Source organism: Oncorhynchus mykiss, chromosome 18 (assembly GCF_057628025.1).
Source record: "Oncorhynchus mykiss isolate SJ-2025 chromosome 18, ASM5762802v1, whole genome shotgun sequence".
Lineage (NCBI taxonomy): Eukaryota > Metazoa > Chordata > Actinopteri > Salmoniformes > Salmonidae > Oncorhynchus > Oncorhynchus mykiss.
The window spans coordinates 19022575-19040254 of NC_143039.1; the positions used below are offsets into that span (position 1 = coordinate 19022575).

Below are 17680 nucleotides of genomic sequence, written 5' to 3' on the forward strand. Positions count from 1 at the left end.
CAGAGGCAGGTGTCATTATTTGTCTCTGATTGAGAATCATACTTAGGTAGCCTGGGTTTCACTGTTGGTTTGTGGGTGTTTGTTTCCGTGTGAGTGTTTGTCGCCACATGGTACTGTTTCGGTTTTCATCACATCGTTTATTGTTTTGTATTTCAGTGTTCAGTTCGTTTTTAATAAATCGTCAGGAACACTTACCACGCTGCATCTTGGTCCGATCCTTAGTCCTCTTCAGACGAAGAGGACATCTGCCGTTACACCTTCAGTATCTCTTTCATACTGTAGGTGCAGGCCAACATATAGCAAATACAGTACTAATATCAACAGAAAGATACAGGAACTAATACACTACTAATATCAACAGAAAGATACAGGTCATCTCATGATTTAATTATACAATGATTACCAGTAATTGTTGCAACAATATTTAATGTACCTCAATGCAAATAGTCTCACTGAAGAGGTTTGACTTTGCTAAGGACAAATACATTTTCTTTTATAAATTGTTACCATCTCAATCAAATCCATTATATAGTAAATGTTCAGAATAACTTAAATTCTTCATTTGCAAGAGTCAGAAAACACATCATTCACATCCACATTTCTGAACGTGTTCCTACATCTTTTTTATACAACTTTAACATTCCACAGGAATCTTTAGAGTGATCATCTAATTTGTATCTAAATTAAAAACATGTTTTTTTACTGCATAATAGTTTATTATTATTATTGAGAAATAATCAACTATTTGCTTGGAGAACGTGTTCCTTCAAAAGAGGGACTTCATTAAAACACTAAAACTACGTTTTGCGGGAAGATTTAATCCACACTGAAGTCATTTCAAATGCAAATGAAAATAGCTTTGTAGATTCAGCATTTTACATTAAGTTGGTTATTTCAGGTTCAGGCATGAAATATAATTATTATATTGTCCTAATTTGTCCACCACTTTTAGCAAAAAATACCATGAAAATAACTATTGGGAAAATAATATTCGATCATTTCCATTTCACCGAGAAAAAGACATGTGTATAGGCTACGTCGTTTTCAAGTAATTATTTTAATTGATTTATTTCTTAATTATTTTCAGTGTTAGATATCTATGGAAATTGTGTGTTGAGGATGAAAATGTATTTATTGAACATCATTTCAGATTGAATTGGGGTTGAGACAATTCCAAAACAAATTCAGTCTATCCAGCAGATTAATTGCAATTCCACACAATAATTGAAAAATATATATATTTTTTATTCATTGCGCATTTCCTGAATTATATTTAAATTGAATTCATTAATTGATAAGTTTATTGAAGAAACTGACAACCTTAACCCAGAGTAAAGCATTAGTCATTTATACGGTCTCTATATCCATAGTATGCCCTGTCGGTATGGTTCACCATGGAGACAAATGTCATAACCAAACAGGGACACAGTCAGATACCTAGCTACTGGTCAGTCTGCTGGAAGGTTTCCTTGGCCAGGTCCCCTGTAGCCATCTGTCCTCTGGATCGCGCTGCATCAGGCTCACACCATCACCGCACCTAGCTACTGTTCACGCCTCATTCGGCCACTCCCCTTGCATTCCTAATAGTTGTGTCTCTCGGAGCAGAGCGGTCTGTGCTACCCAGTCCTCTGCTCTACGACACCGTCCGACTCATCTGGTGCACCGTGTGTGTGTCTATCCTCTCGTTGAGGCCATAACAATAAACACTGAGTTCATACTGATTCCCAACAACACAATGCCTGGGTTGGGACCGAATGCAGCGCTTTACATTGACTTGCCCTTTGAAATGTACTTCCGGAGCCGTTACTTAGTAAACTGCTAAATGGGCATTTGAAAGTATTTAAATATGAGGAAACTGATATCCAATAGAACCCCAGTCATCTGGAAAGCCCCCCCATCTCTCCCCCACAGCATTACCTTTTACTGAGAAACCACTCTACCCCCCATCTCTTTCCTCCCTCCTCTCTCAATTCAATGCAAGTGCTTTAAAGGTATGGGAAACATGTGTTAACATTGCCAAAGCAAGTGGAGTAGATAAACAAAAGTTAAATAAACAATAAAAGTTCAGTAAACATTAGTTCAGTAAACAAGTTCCAAAAGAATAAAGACATTACAAATGTAATTATGTATATGCACACATTCTCTGTCCCACACAACGTTACTGTTTACAGAGTAACCACTCTGCCCCCCCACCCTCCCCTTCCTCTCTGCCCCCCACAACATTACTGTTTACAGAGTAACCACTCTGCCCCCCCACCCTCCCCTTCCTCTCTGCCCCCCACAACATTACTGTTTACAGAGTAACCACTCTGCCCCCCCACCCTCCCCTTCCTCTCTGCCCCCCACAACATTACTGTTTACAGAGTAACCACTCTGCCCCCCCACCCTCCCCTTCCTCTCTGCCCCCCACAACATTACTGTTTACAGAGTAACCACTCTGCCCCCCCACCCTCCCCTTCCTCTCTGCCCCCCACAACATTACTGTTTACAGAGTAACCACTCTGCCCCCCCTCCCTCCCCTTCCTCTCTGTTCCCCACAACATTACTGTTTACAGAGTAACCACTCTGCCCCCCCACCCTCCCCTTCCTCTCTGCCCCCCACAACATTACTGTTTACAGAGTAACCACTCTGCCCCCCCACAACATTACTGTTTACAGAGTAACCACTCTGCCCCCCTCCCTCTCTGTTCCCCACAGCATTACTGTTTACAGAGTAACCACTCTGCCCCCCCACCCTCCCCTTCCTCTCTGCCCCCCACAACATTACTGTTTACAGAGTAACCACTCTGCCCCCCCACCCTCCCCTTCCTCTCTGCCCCCCACAACATTACTGTTTACAGAGTAACCACTCTGCCCCCCCACCCTCCCCTTCCTCTCTGCCCCCCACAACATTACTGTTTACAGAGTAACCACTCTGCCCCCCCTCCCTCCCCTTCCTCTCTGTTCCCCACAACATTACTGTTTACAGAGTAACCACTCTGCCCCCCCACCCTCCCCTTCCTCTCTGCCCCCCACAACATTACTGTTTACAGAGTAACCACTCTGCCCCCCCTCCCTCCCCTTCCTCTCTGTTCCCCACAGCATTACTGTTTACAGAGTAACCACTCTGCCCCCCCACCCTCCCCTTCCTCTCTGCCCCCCACAACATTACTGTTTACAGAGTAACCACTCTGCCCCCCCACAACATTACTGTTTACAGAGTAACCACTCTGCCCCCCTCCCTCTCTGTTCCCCACAGCATTACTGTTTACAGAGTAACCACTCTGCCCCCCCACCCTCCCCTTCCTCTCTGCCCCCCACAACATTACTGTTTACAGAGTAACCACTCTGCCCCCCCACCCTCCCCTTCCTCTCTGCCCCCCACAACATTACTGTTTACAGAGTAACCACTCTGCCCCCCCACCCTCCCCTTCCTCTCTGCCCCCCACAACATTACTGTTTACAGAGTAACCACTCTGCCCCCCCTCCCTCCCCTTCCTCTCTGTTCCCCACAACATTACTGTTTACAGAGTAACCACTCTGCCCCCCCACCCTCCCCTTCCTCTCTGCCCCCCACAACATTACTGTTTACAGAGTAACCACTCTGCCCCCCCTCCCTCCCCTTCCTCTCTGTTCCCCACAGCATTACTGTTTACAGAGTAACCACTCTGCCCCCCTCCCTCCCCTTCCTCTCTGTTCCCCACAGCATTACTGTTTACAGAGTAACCACTCTGCCCCCCCACAACATTACTGTTTACAGAGTAACCACTCTGCCCCCCCACAACATTACTGTTTACAGAGTAACCACTCTGCCCCCCTCCCTCCCCTTCCTCTCTGTTCCCCACAGCATTACTGTTTACAGAGTAACCACTCTGCCCCCCTCCCTCCCCTTCCTCTCTGTTCCCCACAGCATTACTGTTTACAGAGTAACCACTCTGCCCCCCCTCCCTCCCCTCCCTACCCTTCCTCTCTGCCCCCCCCCCCCCTCCCTCCCCTGGCTGCTCTTTTCCTCACTTCCCCGTCTAATCTCTTTAATTACATCTGCTGTCGTGGCCTGCCACGGTCCCATTGTCCTCCCCTGTGCCTGGTGCTTTGTGAGGGCAGACCCCTGTCCGTCTCCCCCCACCTCCCCTGTGCCTGGTGCTTTGTGAGGGCAGACCCCTGTCCGTCTCCCCCTTCTTGGCTGCTTTGTGCTCCCCTTGGTCCTCTTCCTGAATCCCAGAGGGCTGGAGAGGATTAAAGGGGTATTATCCCATTACAGACAGGACATATAGGACCTTGGTCTAACGCCTTCATCTGCACCACACACACTAGTGCACGCATAGACACATACACACTAGTGCACGCATAGACACACACACACACTAGTGCACGCATAGACACACACACACTAGTGCACGCATAGACACACACACACTAGTGCACGCATAGACACACACACTAGTGCACGCATAGACACACACACACTAGTGCACGCATAGACACACACACACTAGTGCACGCATAGACACACACACACACACTAGTGCACGCATAGACACACACACACTAGTGCACGCATAGACACACACACACTAGTGCATGCATAGACACACACACACACAGTAGTGCACGCATAGACACACACACACACTAGTGCACGCATAGACACCTAAGCATATTGGAACATGCAGACAGCCCAGAAGTACACTAGCACCCACGCAGACACACACACAAGCATGCACACACACAGCTTAATTCCAGGCCCAGCCTAACATATCCATCTTCCCAGTTCCCACCCGTTATCCATGTTCTGATTTAACAGACATTAACAGTTATATTAAGAAGCATATTTTGTCTTTATTGAAAAGAGACACATTACAGTAGAAGACTGTATTAGGTATCAACACGGTACTGTACAGATGACACAAACTCAATAGAACAATAATAATAACAATAATAATTAGGAGATCAATGACAATTGGAATAATAACGCTGCTTGATGCTGATAGGTCACAATAGAGGTGGATGGACTAGACTGATAACTGAACCAAACCCAAGCAGTTAGGAGGAGAGGGGTCTTCTTCCATATCTAGATCGCATTAGAACCCTATTAAATAATTTGACTGGCAGTCGTCTCGGGTTGGGTTGTGTAGCTACATACAGGATGAATGAGCAACGACAAAGAGGTCACCAAATACACACGGGAACCAAATAAACAAAAACAAATGACCATAGTTTGTTTATTACGGTTTGTTGATTACATCTATGTACATGTGGTGAACGCTGTGCTGATGTGTCGACTGGCATGTATAGAAGGGAGAGCTGTGGCTGGTTTAATGGTACGTAAGTAACACCAGACTGATTGACATGGTGAGTGTGTCCCCCATAGTGCTCTTCTCCCTGGCAGGGACACTGATACATGTCTCAACGTCTCACGTCTAAAGAGGAGATTCTAGACAGCCTGGAAACCAAACTGATATGCTCCGTTTCACCATTGAAACCAATCTTCTGGATTCCAGGCTAGCTTTTTGATGCTTCCTGAACCCAACTATAAGGGAGGACAGCTCACACTATTGGCTAATAATGACTTCCACTGGCTACTTCAGAGGGGGAAGGGAGAGCAGCTTGACCACCAATGAGGATTGTGTCCAATACGATGTCTAACCTCTTCATATCTCCCACTAGTGTGAGAGCCAGTGGCTGAGATAGGAAGAGTTTCAGGCCAGCAGACAATATGAGGGAAGAGACCAGGGATCTACACAAACATCCATCCATGCAAAAGTGTTCTACAGGAAAGACTTTGAGAGGAGAGGGCTGACGAGAGCATCAAACTGGATACGTAGTGCATCGTTTTGTCAGAAATAAAACGACTTGGTCTCCTCCTCAGTCAAAACCTCACAAGTGTTATTAAGTTGGAGAAATCCCTCTAGTGATGAGGGAGAGGTTTAACGCTGCTATTTCTGCTACTGCAACAATAAGGTTCAATAAGGTTCAATAATGTTCAATAAAGGTTTGGTCAGGTGTACTTTAGTGTTCGTGGCTGCCTGTGGACAAAGCCTGATGCCTCAGCACTTCTCATGTTAATCACACTCAACATGTTTAGCTCTTTTCACATTTCTATCGTACGCAGAGAAGCGTGTGTGTGATGTATGGGCTTGTCTACAGCATAAGCAGGTATTGCAAGGTGTGTGTTAAACAGAAACACCACCATTAGCATGGACATCTATACCTGTCCTCCATATTGCTTTAATACCTGTACAGGTGAGGCAGGAGTCACTACTTATATTAGGCGTTTATATATACACACAGACACACAGACACAGACACACACACACACACACACACACAAGGTAACATCAAGGGCAAAAGCAATCATAAATACGGGAGCATTTGACGCTTAGGAATGGTTTGGGGGGAGAAAGACTCATATCACACACGAGGACACACACACAGTAAGGTTTAAGAACAGGCAAAGGCAGAGGGACGTGTGCAGAGCAGAGACGTTGGCAACACGAAGAGGGACAGGAGGAAAGGAAAGCCCCTGATGTTAAACATTCCAGCAACGTTCAGTCAACCCATCACTGGCTTATTTCTCCCAATAAAAACACCACATGGGCATCGGCAAACCTCCACTCAAACCGCAGAGAGAACACGACGCTCTCAGAGTAAAGAACTTCCTACTTCCTTCAGATACATCATGACATCACCACCAAAAGAGCTTTTCAAAAAGAGAGAAAGAAAAGCGATAGAGGAAGAGAGAGAAGTAAAATATCATTTACACACAGTAGGATTCCAGACGCAGAGAAGCCCTTCCTATCGAGTCACTGAGCAGAAAGGATGCATCCCAAATAGCTGCCTATTCCCTACATAGTGAACTTCTTTTAACCAGAATCCTATGGGCGCGGGTCAAAAGTAGTGCACTGTTCAAGGGAATGGGGTGCCATTCAGGATGCAGACGAAGAGATTCTAGAGGCAGAGACTGTATGATTGTTTGGGGAGCAACAGACATGGCTATCCAATGACAGAGAGAGGATGGAGGAAACGCATGCCGAGTACCTCAGAAGACCTGATGGGAGGCGGCCCAGAGTCTATCCTGACCTATGACGTCATATATGATGTCAGTCAACTTGACAAGGGGAAAACTCAGAGGGGGCACAAATTAGGAACTCTTCTCCGAATCAGAACAGTCTAATTCTATGAAGAAACAGTATCCATCAGATCGTAGATATTCTACAAAAGCTGACAGCCCATCATGGATTGAACTGTCAGACAAACGTCTTCTTAGATTAAATGAAATAGATTGAACACTGATGAGCCCATCTAGTATAAATAGTGCTACATTTACACCGTGGATGCTGTTCCTGGATCAGTTGTAGATCAGTGTTAGTGAACGGGAGTATGGACCTGACAACTGATACCTGCACCACACCTAAGTAATCAACAGGAACATGAGAGTCCTGCCTATCCATTTCCTCCCATCCTCTGCCGATCACTATGCAACAAGACATTATCACGATGCGTTTCCTCCCATCCTCTGCCGGTCCCTATGCAACAAGACATTATCACGATGCGTTTCCTCCCATCCTCTGCCGATCCCTATGCAACAAGACATTATCACGATGCGTTTCCTCCCATCCTCTGCCGGTCCCTATGCAACAAGACATTATCACGATGCGTTTCCTCCCATCCTCTGCCGGTCCCTATGCAACAAGACATTATCACGATGCGTTTCCTCCCATCCTCTGCCGGTCCCTATGCAACAAGACATTATCACGATGCGTTTCCTCCCATCCTCTGCCGGTCCCTATGCAACAAGACATTATCACGATGCGTTTCCTCCCATCCTCTGCCGATCCCTATGCAACAAGACATTATCACGATGCGTTTCCTCCCATCCTCTGCCGATCCCTATGCAACAAGACATTATCACGATGCGTTTCCTCCCATCCTCTGCCGGTCCCTATGCAACAAGACATTATCACGATGCGTTTCCTCCCATCCTCTGCCGATCACTATGCAACAAGACATTATCACGATGCGTTTCCTCCCATCCTCTGCCGGTCACTATGCAACAAGACATTATCACGATGCGTTTCCTCCCATCCTCTGCCGATCACTATGCAACAAGACATTATCACGATGCGTTTCCTCCCATCCTCTGCCGATCACTATGCAACAAGACATTATCACGATGCGTTTCCTCCCATCCTCTGCCGGTCACTATGCAACAAGACATTATCACGATGCGTTTCCTCCCATCCTCTGCCGGTCCCTATGCAACAAGACATTATCACGATGCGTTTCCTCCCATCCTCTGCCGGTCCCTATGCAACAAGACATTATCACGATGCGTTTCCTCCCATCCTCTGCCGGTCCCTATGCAACAAGACATTATCACGATGCGTTTCCTCCCATCCTCTGCCGGTCCCTATGCAACAAGACATTATCACGATGCGTTTCCTCCCATCCTCTGCCGGTCCCTATGCAACAAGACATTATCACGATGCGTTTCCAGCTGAAACAGCAGATACAGTGTATTTGAGGACCTGATAAAGTAAAGAAAAGGCAGAATAATATGCAGAAGGATAAAACACTAAACAGAACACACTTTCCCCTGGTCTCTGCGTGGTGGACCAACCGTACGATGATCCTGAAGAAGGCTGATGGTCTGATGCTGAGCATCACGATGCTTCCTGTACATTCTGGAAGTGGACTGTTCCTCTGAACGGATGAAATGTGAATCTAAGACTGTTGTTGAGGCGAGTGGAATTGTGGGGGTTTCAAGATCACATAGAATTGACCGTCTCTGGTCCCTGAGCCTGGAAATACATACACACTTTTTACACCTAGCAAGTGGCTTCTAATAGAAATGACAAACTCACTTCTCTGTAGAACTGATTCATTGGTCCAGTAATTCACAATGAGATATACACAATGTGGACGGGATGAACAACCTTTTTTTTAATTGAAAAGAGAAAGTGTCTGTCATGCTATCACACTTTCTGTTTTACTTCCAAGGAATATCCGATATTTAGGATTTTCTTCTCTCACTTTCTTAAACTGTTTATACAAGAAGATATTTTTGTTCCACATTAAAAAATAAACATCGACAGGAGAAAGAGATCACATAATTTACTGAAGAGAAGAGAGGGGAAACACTGATTATGTGGAGAACTAGAGAAGAACCAGAGTAGTAGAGGAGTTCTGTTGAGTTGATCAGTGTTCTTTGTAGTTCTTTGTAGTTCTCATGTTATAAGGTAGAGCTCCCATAACTTAAGTGAAAAGCAACCCCCCCCTTCCACAACATGCTACAGAGGCCTTCTTCAAACATCCAACGTCTTTCCAAACCCGCAGGCCTCTGTTTCTGTACAGCTGAGAAAGCAGTGACATAGTAGTGATATAGTGTGTGTGTGGCCTGGGTTGAAGCTGGGAGCAGATTGCAGATCGGAGTCAATAGAGGGTATATGAGAAGGGGGAGTCAATAGAGGGTATATGAGAAGGGGGAGTCGCTGCTTTTCACGTGATTTTGGCCACCTCCTCCCCATGTCCCATCATGCTTAGGGCCACATGCAGCCAGGTAGATAGCAGTGGGGGAAGCCGGTGACCTGACTCCACCTGGAAGTAATGCCAAGCCACCTCCTGCCCCCATGCTTTTACAGGGGAGGGCCTTGTGAGGAAATTGATAATTGGACCGAAGCACGCGGGTGAGGGGGTCATCATGATGTGGGGCAGAGAGCCAAAAGGACAGAGGGCTTCATCAACGGCAACAGGAGTGCTAGTGTCTTCTGTGTGAGATTAGTGTCAGAGTGGAGAGGGTAAGAGGTCAATGAGTGCACTAAGACAAGGAGTGCAGAAGTAGTGGTTCCCAAAAGAGTTCAGTCATTTTCTCCCAATTCAGACTCTCTCCAAGCCCCTCACTTCCAAAAATGTCACAGTTTTTTTTCAGTCAGGATTTTGAGTGTGTAATATGCATATAATGTCACAATGTGTGTTTAGCCTGTTAATATCCTGCGAGCCGCAGTACCCAGAGGCCTCCTGAAGGGGGCAGTAGTGTTTATATGAGTGCGGTGCTGCCCGTGCTGCTGCAGCTGTTGTTGCGGTTGGTGTTGCGTCGGGACAGGTTGGGCGTGGCCATAAGTGGGTAGCGTTCATCGGGACAGCCGTACTGCAGCAGCGTGTCAACACACTCCTGGCTGCTGGCCTGCCGTGCGTAAGCCAGCGCGCTGTTACCGTGGGCGTCCCTCGCCATCAGATCCACCCCGTACTGGAGGAGAGAGGGATGGCGAGAGAGCAGAGAGGAGTGAGGGGGATGAGGGAGAGAGGAGAGAGGGATGGCGAGAGAGCAGAGAGGAGTGAGGGGGATGAGGGAGAGAGGGATGGGGGAGAGGAGAGACAGGGATGGGGGAGAGGAGAGAGAGGGATGGGGGAGAGGAGAGAGAGGGATGGGGGAGAGGAGAGAGAGGGATGGGGAGAGGGGGATGGGGGAGAGGAGAGAGAGGGATGGGGGAGAGAGGGGGATGGGGGAGAGAGGAGAGGGGGATAGAGGAGAGAGGGGGATGGGGGATAGAGGAGAGAGGGGGATGGGGGAGAGAGGAGAGAGGGATGGGGGAGAGGAGAGAGAGGGATGGGGGAGAGGAGAGAGAGGGATGGGGGAGAGAGGGGGATGGGGGAGAGAGTAGAGAGGGATAGGGGAGAGAGGGATAGGGGAGAAAGGGATAGGGGAGAAAGGGATAGGGGAGAGAGGGGGATGGGGGAGAGAGGGGTTAGGGGAGAGAGGGGTTAGGGGAGATAGGAGAGGGGGATAGAGGAGAGAGGGGGATGGGGGAGAGAGGAGAGAGGGAAAGATAGAGTAAGTTATTTGACATGGCAACATCTTGGTCTACAGACAACATTCAGGGTGAGGAACCATGGACAGATCCTGTTGGTATTGTCCTCTCTCTCACCCAGATGAGGAGCTGTGTGATGACCACGTTGCCCTTGCGGCACGCCAGGTGAAGGGCGGTGCGTCCGTCTCCCTCTCCACACGTCTCGTTGACTTGCTCCCGGGAGCCGTGAGCCAGAAGCAGGATGACGCAGCGCAGGTCCTCCTCGGCCGTGGCCCTCAGCAGCTGCTGGCCCAGGGATAGGTCCACCCCCGAGAGCGACGCCAGGAACAACCGCTGCTCGTACTTAGCCCGGATCCAACGCTCACGCTCCTCCCTGAGAGAGAGAAATACACAGACTACTGGTTAAGAGGAACAATCTTAACATCATCTTCTCCACCTGTTCATCTAGTCACGCTCCTCCCTGAGAGAGAGAAATACACAGACTACTGGTTAAGAGGAACGATCTTAACATCATCATCTCCACCTGTTCATCTAGTCACACTCCTCCCTGGAGAAGGAACACATAGGACAGAAGGGGGATGTTCACCATTGTTCTAGTTCACCTAGCAGTGTGGATATCTGCTGACTGTTACAGGGATATCTGCTGACTGTTACAGGGATGATATCGGCTGACTGTTACAGGGATATCTGTTGACTGTTACAGGGATATCTGTTGACTGTTACAGGGATATCTGTTGACTGTTACAGGGATATCTGTTGACTGTTACAGGGATATCTGTTGACTGTTACAGGGATATCTGCTGACTGTTACAGGGATGATATCGGCTGACTGTTACAGGGATATCTGTTGACTGTTACAGGGATATCTGTTGACTGTTACAGGGATATCTGCTGACTGTTACAGGGATATCTGTTGACTGTTACAGGGATATCTGTTGACTGTTACAGGGATATCTGTTGACTGTTACAGGGATATCTGTTGACTGTTACAGGGATATCTGTTGACTGTTACAGGGATATCTGCTGACTGTTACAGGGATATCTGTTGACAGTTACAGGGATATCTGTTGACTGTTACAGGGATGATATCTGCTGACTGTTACAGGGATGATATCTGTTACAGGGATATCTGCTGACTGTTACAGGGATGATATCTGCTGACTGTTACAGGGATGATATCTGTTGACTGTTACAGGGATGATATCTGTTGACTGTTACAGGGATGATATCTGTTGACTGTTACAGGGATATCTGCTGACTGTTACAGGGATGATATCGGCTGACTGTTACAGGGATATCTGTTGACTGTTACAGGGATATCTGTTGACTGTTACAGGGATATCTGCTGACTGTTACAGGGATATCTGTTGACTGTTACAGGGATATCTGTTGACTGTTACAGGGATATCTGTTGACTGTTACAGGGATATCTGTTGACTGTTACAGGGATATCTGCTGACTGTTACAGGGATATCTGTTGACAGTTACAGGGATATCTGTTGACTGTTACAGGGATGATATCTGCTGACTGTTACAGGGATGATATCTGTTACAGGGATATCTGCTGACTGTTACAGGGATGATATCTGCTGACTGTTACAGGGATGATATCTGTTGACTGTTACAGGGATGATATCTGTTGACTGTTACAGGGATGATATCTGTTGACTGTTACAGGGATGATATCTGTTGACTGTTACAGGGATGATATCGGCTGACTGTTACAGGGATGATATCGGCTGACTGTTACAGGGATGATATCGGCTGACTGTTACAGGGATGATATCGGCTGACTGTTGCAGGGATGATATCGGCTGACTGTTGCAGGGATGATATCGGCTGACTGTTGCAGGGATGATATCGGCTGACTGTTGCAGGGATGATATCGGCTGACTGTTGCAGGGATGATATCGGCTGACTGTTGCAGGGATGATATCGGCTGACTGTTGCAGGGATGATATCGGCTGACTGTTGCAGGGATGATATCGGCTGACTGTTGCAGGGATGATATCGGCTGACTGTTGCAGGGATGATATCGGCTGACTGTTGCAGGGATGATATCGGCTGACTGTTGCAGGGATGATATCGGCTGACTGTTGCAGGGATGATATCGGCTGACTGTTGCAGGGATGATATCGGCTGACTGTTGCAGGGATGATATCGGCTGACTGTTGCAGGGATGATATCGGCTGACTGTTACAGGGATATCTGCTGACTGTTACAGGGATGATATCAGCTGACTGTTGCAGGGATGATATCGGCTGACTGTTGCAGGGATGATATCGGCTGACTGTTGCAGGGATGATATCGGCTGACTGTTACAGGGATGATATCAGCTGACTGTTGCAGGGATGATATCGGCTGACTGTTGCAGGGATGATATCGGCTGACTGTTACAGGGATATCTGCTGACTGTTACAGGGATATCTACTGGGTCTCTTTGGGAAGCACAGGACCATTCTTAGCAAGAATGAGTTCAGATGGTAAAAAAGTTAATGGAAGAGTGGGTTAACTAGGACTGGGTTAACTAGGAGTATGTTAACTAGCCTAGTCTGTGAAGGAGAAAGACACCATGCAAACCCCATAGCGCTGAGAGAGACCAGGAAAGAGAGAGACCAGGAGAGAGAGAGAGAGAGACCAGGAGAGAGAGAGAGAGACCAGGAGAGAGAGAGAGAGACCAGGAGAGAGAGACCAGGAGAGAGAGAGAGAGACCAGGAGAGAGAGAGACCAGGAGAGAGAGAGACCAGGAGAGAGAGAGAGAGAGAGAGACCAGGAGAGAGAGAGAGACCAAGAGAGAGAGAGAGAGAGACCAGGAGAGAGAGAGAGAGAGACCAGGAGAGAGAGAGAGAGAGACCAGGAGAGAGAGAGAGACCAGGAGAGAGAGAGAAACCAGGAGAGAGAGAGAGAGAGAGAGAGAGAGAGAGGGGAAGCGGGGCAGTGTGAGTACAGAGTGGTAACAGTTTCCAGCCACTCAATCTAATCCTGTGATGTGATAGCGCTAATCTCTCCCTAATCCCCGCCATGTAAACACAGCCTTTCAGCCCAATTGGGATTATCCATGCATCAATCCTCCTGTTAGAAAGGAGAGGAACCACAGTGGCCTGGGGAGAGGATAGGGGAGGGACAGGAGTGAGGATATAGAGCTGTCCTGTATCCCTAGAAACAACAGTCCCCCTCAGGGGGTCCTGGGTCCCCCACTATCCAGGATATGGAGAACACAGTATAGTGGAACCTCACTGCTGGCTCACTTCCTCTGTAATGACCTACCCTGGGTGGAGGGTTAGGCCTGAGAGAGAGCATTACATACACACACCAGGAGAGAGAAAGACAGGATATACAGTAAAAGTCAAACATTTAGACATCTACTGTTTCAAGGATTTTTCTTTGTTTTTACTATTTTCTACATTGTAGAATAATAGTGAAGACATCAAAACCATGGAAACAAAAAAGTGTTAAACAAAATAAAAATATATTTTATATTTCAGATTCTTCAACATGGCCACCCTTTGCCTTGATGACTTTGTAGACTCTTGGCATTCTCTCAACCAGCTTCACCTGGAATGCTTGAAGGAGTTCCCACATATGCTGTGCATTTGTTGGCTGCTTTTCCTTCACTATGTGGTCCAACTCATCCCAAACCATCTCAATTGGGTTGAGGTCGGGTGATTGTGGAGGCCAGGTCATCTGATGCAGCACTCCATCACTCTCCTTCTTGGTCAAATAGCCCTTACACAGCCAAGAGGTGTGTTGGGTCATTGTCCTGTTAAAAAACAAATTATAGTCCCACTAAGCGCAAACCAGATGGGTTGGCGTATCACTGCAGAATGCTGTGGTAGCCATGCTGGTTAAGTGTGCCTTGAATTCTAAATAAATCACAGACAGTGTCACCAGCAAAGCACCCCCACACCACCTCCTCCATGCTTCACGGTGGGAACCACACATACGGAGATCATCCATTCACCTACTCTGCATCTCACAAAGACAAGGCGGTTGGAACGAAAAATCTCAAATTTGGACTCATCAGACCAAAGCACAGATTTCCACCGGTCTAATATCCATTGCTTGTGTTTTTTGGCCCAAGAAAGAATCTTCTTATTGGTGTCTTCAGTAGTGGTTTCTTTGCAGCAGTTTGACCACAAAGGCCTGATTCACGCAGTTTCCTCTGAACAGTTGATGTTGAGATGTGTCTGTTACTTGAACTCTGAAGCATTTGTTTGGGCTGCAATTTCTGAGTCTGATAACTCTGATGAACTTACCCTCTGCAGCAGAGGTAACTCTGGGTCTTCCTTTCCTGTGGCGGTCCTCATGAGAGCCAGTTTCATCATAGCGCTTGGTTTAAGCGACTGCACAAAGTTCTTGAAGGCCCAGATTGACTGACCTTCATGTCTTAAGGTAATGATGGACTGTCATTTCTCTTTGCTTATTTGAGCTGTTCTTGCCATAATATGGACTTGGTCTTTTACCAAATAGGGCTATCTTCTGTATACCACCTCTACTTTGTCACAACACAACTGATTGGCTCAAAGGCACTGAGGAAAGAAATTACACAAATTAACAAGGCATACCTGATAATTGAAATGCATTCCAGGTGACTACCTCATGAAGCTGGTTGAGAGAATGCCAAGAGTGTGCAAAGCTGTTATCAAGGCAACAAAGAAGAATCTCAAATATAAAATATATTTTGATTACTACATGATTCCATATGTGTTATTTCATAGTTTTAATGTCTTCACTATTATTCTACAATGTAGAAAATAGTACAAATAAAGAAAAACCCTTGAATGAGTAGGTGTGTCCAAACTTTTGACTGGTACTGTATGTAGAGTGTAAATCAAACCTTTCCATATCCTCTCCTACTGTTAGTGCACTGCTTTTCAAGATCTTTTAAACACTGCCAAAGATTTGGAATTTTCTTGAGACCCTCAAATTCAACAAAGCCAATGACAGCAACCTAGTCACCCACCAGAGGTTTCTGACCCACTGTCTGGGAACCACTAAGGACTGGTCATGAAATGCTGGCTTCTCAAGGCAACAGGGCTGTCTATGGACTGCCTATATGTTGACAGGTCTGAGGTGTAGGGGATAACGAAGTCGCCTCGTCAGCCATAACAGAAGATGAGTGATGAGACCTTAGGGTGTCTCAGAGGGTTAACCTCAAACAGACCCATTGACGGAAGTAATTACAAATTAGCCGCGTGTGGAGGGTCTCTCTCTCTCTGCAGGAGAAAGCGTTTTATCAGAGCGCGAGGGGGGCAGACGGACAGATGATAAAAATAGTCAATCTATAGCCCTGGGGATCGATGCCCTGCGACATCCTTCTTAATCAAAGCCTCGGCAACGGGATGACTGGGCCCAACCCCCGGCAACGATTTCCTTTTTCCTTCAAACCACTGCAACCGTGGCTGAGCATCCACACACACACACACACACACACACACACACACACACACACACATCCACACCGAGTGCCCTTACTCAACACACACACACACACACACACACACACACACACACACACACACACACACACACACACACACACACCTAGCTAATATCAAAACGTTAGAAATTGGTTTCTGGCTAAACTTGTCTCAAAGTAGCTATAGGCCAGGAAGGAGGATGTTCATTCACTAACTTCTGTGGTTATACAGAAAGGATGGTGGGAGGAGAGAGAGACAGACAAATACAACTAGATGGAGAGTTTTAGAGGTGTGGGAACCCAGTAGAATCTCATGAACTCTCTCCCCAGAGAATAGACAGTGTGTTGCGTTTGGTTGTGTGTGTGTGTTTGAGGGGGTGTAACCTAGGTATGGGGGCCTGCCTGCCACATTACCCTCTCTGGTCGGGGGCTAGCCTAGCAGGACGGAATGTCCCTGGTCTTCCTGCCTGTCCCGGGGAGAGAGTGAGGAGGCTGGGCGGAGGTACACGGGCCAGAGCCCCGGGACAAAGCCCCAGGGAGGGGTGGGCAGGGAGGGTCTCGGCAGGGGCCTGGGCCCTCGTCTCTCTGGGTGTGTGTGGAGGAAATGCGGAGGCAGCACTTCAATGCTTCCTGGCACGCATGCCTTCCCCAGAGGACAGAGTTGCTATGGCTGGAGTCTGGGCCTTCCCCAGAGGACAGAGTTGTTATGAGCTGGAGTCTGGGTCTTCCCCAGAGGACAGAGTTGTTATGAGCTGGAGTCTGGGTCTTCCCCAGAGGACAGAGTTTCTATGGCTGGAGTCTGGGCCTTCCCCAGAGGACAGAGTTGCTATGGCTGGAGTCTGGGCCTTCCCCAGAGGACAGAGTTGCTATGGGCTGGAGTCTGGGCCTTCCCCAGAGGACAGAGTTGTTATGGCTGGAGTCTGGGTCTTCCCCAGAGGACAGAGTTGTTATGAGCTGGAGTCTGGGTCTTCCCCAGAGGACAGAGTTGCCATGGGCTGGAGTCTGGGCCTTCCCCAGAGGACAGAGTTGTTATGAGCTGGAGTCTGGGTCTTCCCCAGAGGACAGAGTTGCTATGGCTGGAGTCTGGGCCTTCCCAAGAGGACAGAGTTGCTATGGGCTGGAGTCTGGGTCTTCCCCAGGACAGAGTTGCTATGGCTGGAGTCTGGGTCTTCCCCAGAGGACAGAGTTGTTATGGCTGGAGTCTGGGCCTTCCCCAGAGGACAGAGTTGCTATGGCTGGAGTCTGGGCCTTCCCCAGAGGACAGAGTTGCTATGGCTGGAGTCTGGGCCTTCCCCAGAGGACAGAGTTGTTATGGGCTGGAGTCTGGGCCTTCCCCAGAGGACAGAGTTGTTATGGCTGGAGTCTGGGCCTTCCCCAGAGGACAGAGTTGCTATGGCTGGAGTCTGGGCCTTCCCCAGAGGACAGAGTTGCTATGGCTGGAGTCTGGGCCTTCCCCAGAGGACAGAGTTGTTAT

The 17680-nt window shown here is 47.7% G+C and overlaps 1 protein-coding gene across 12 annotated transcripts in view; it reads right to left on the reverse strand.

Moving 5' to 3' along the window:
* Positions 1 to 4798: 4798 nt before the first annotated feature.
* The window catches only part of LOC110528752 (arf-GAP with GTPase, ANK repeat and PH domain-containing protein 1), a 286828-nt gene continuing 273946 nt past the window's right edge, over positions 4799 to 17680 (reverse strand). For 8 of the 12 annotated variants that reach the window (XM_090207611.1, XM_090207610.1, XM_090207608.1 and 5 more), the window contains 2 exons: positions 10905 to 11160; positions 4799 to 10225 (listed from right to left, as the gene is read on the reverse strand). In XM_090207611.1, coding sequence (XP_090063737.1) covers positions 10016 to 10225; positions 10905 to 11160 — 466 coding nt within the window. In that variant the 3' untranslated portion in view covers positions 4799 to 10015. The remainder of the gene's footprint in view (positions 10226 to 10904; positions 11161 to 17680) is intronic. The other 4 variants (XM_090207612.1, XM_090207609.1, XM_090207605.1 and 1 more) reach the window with 1 other exon arrangement.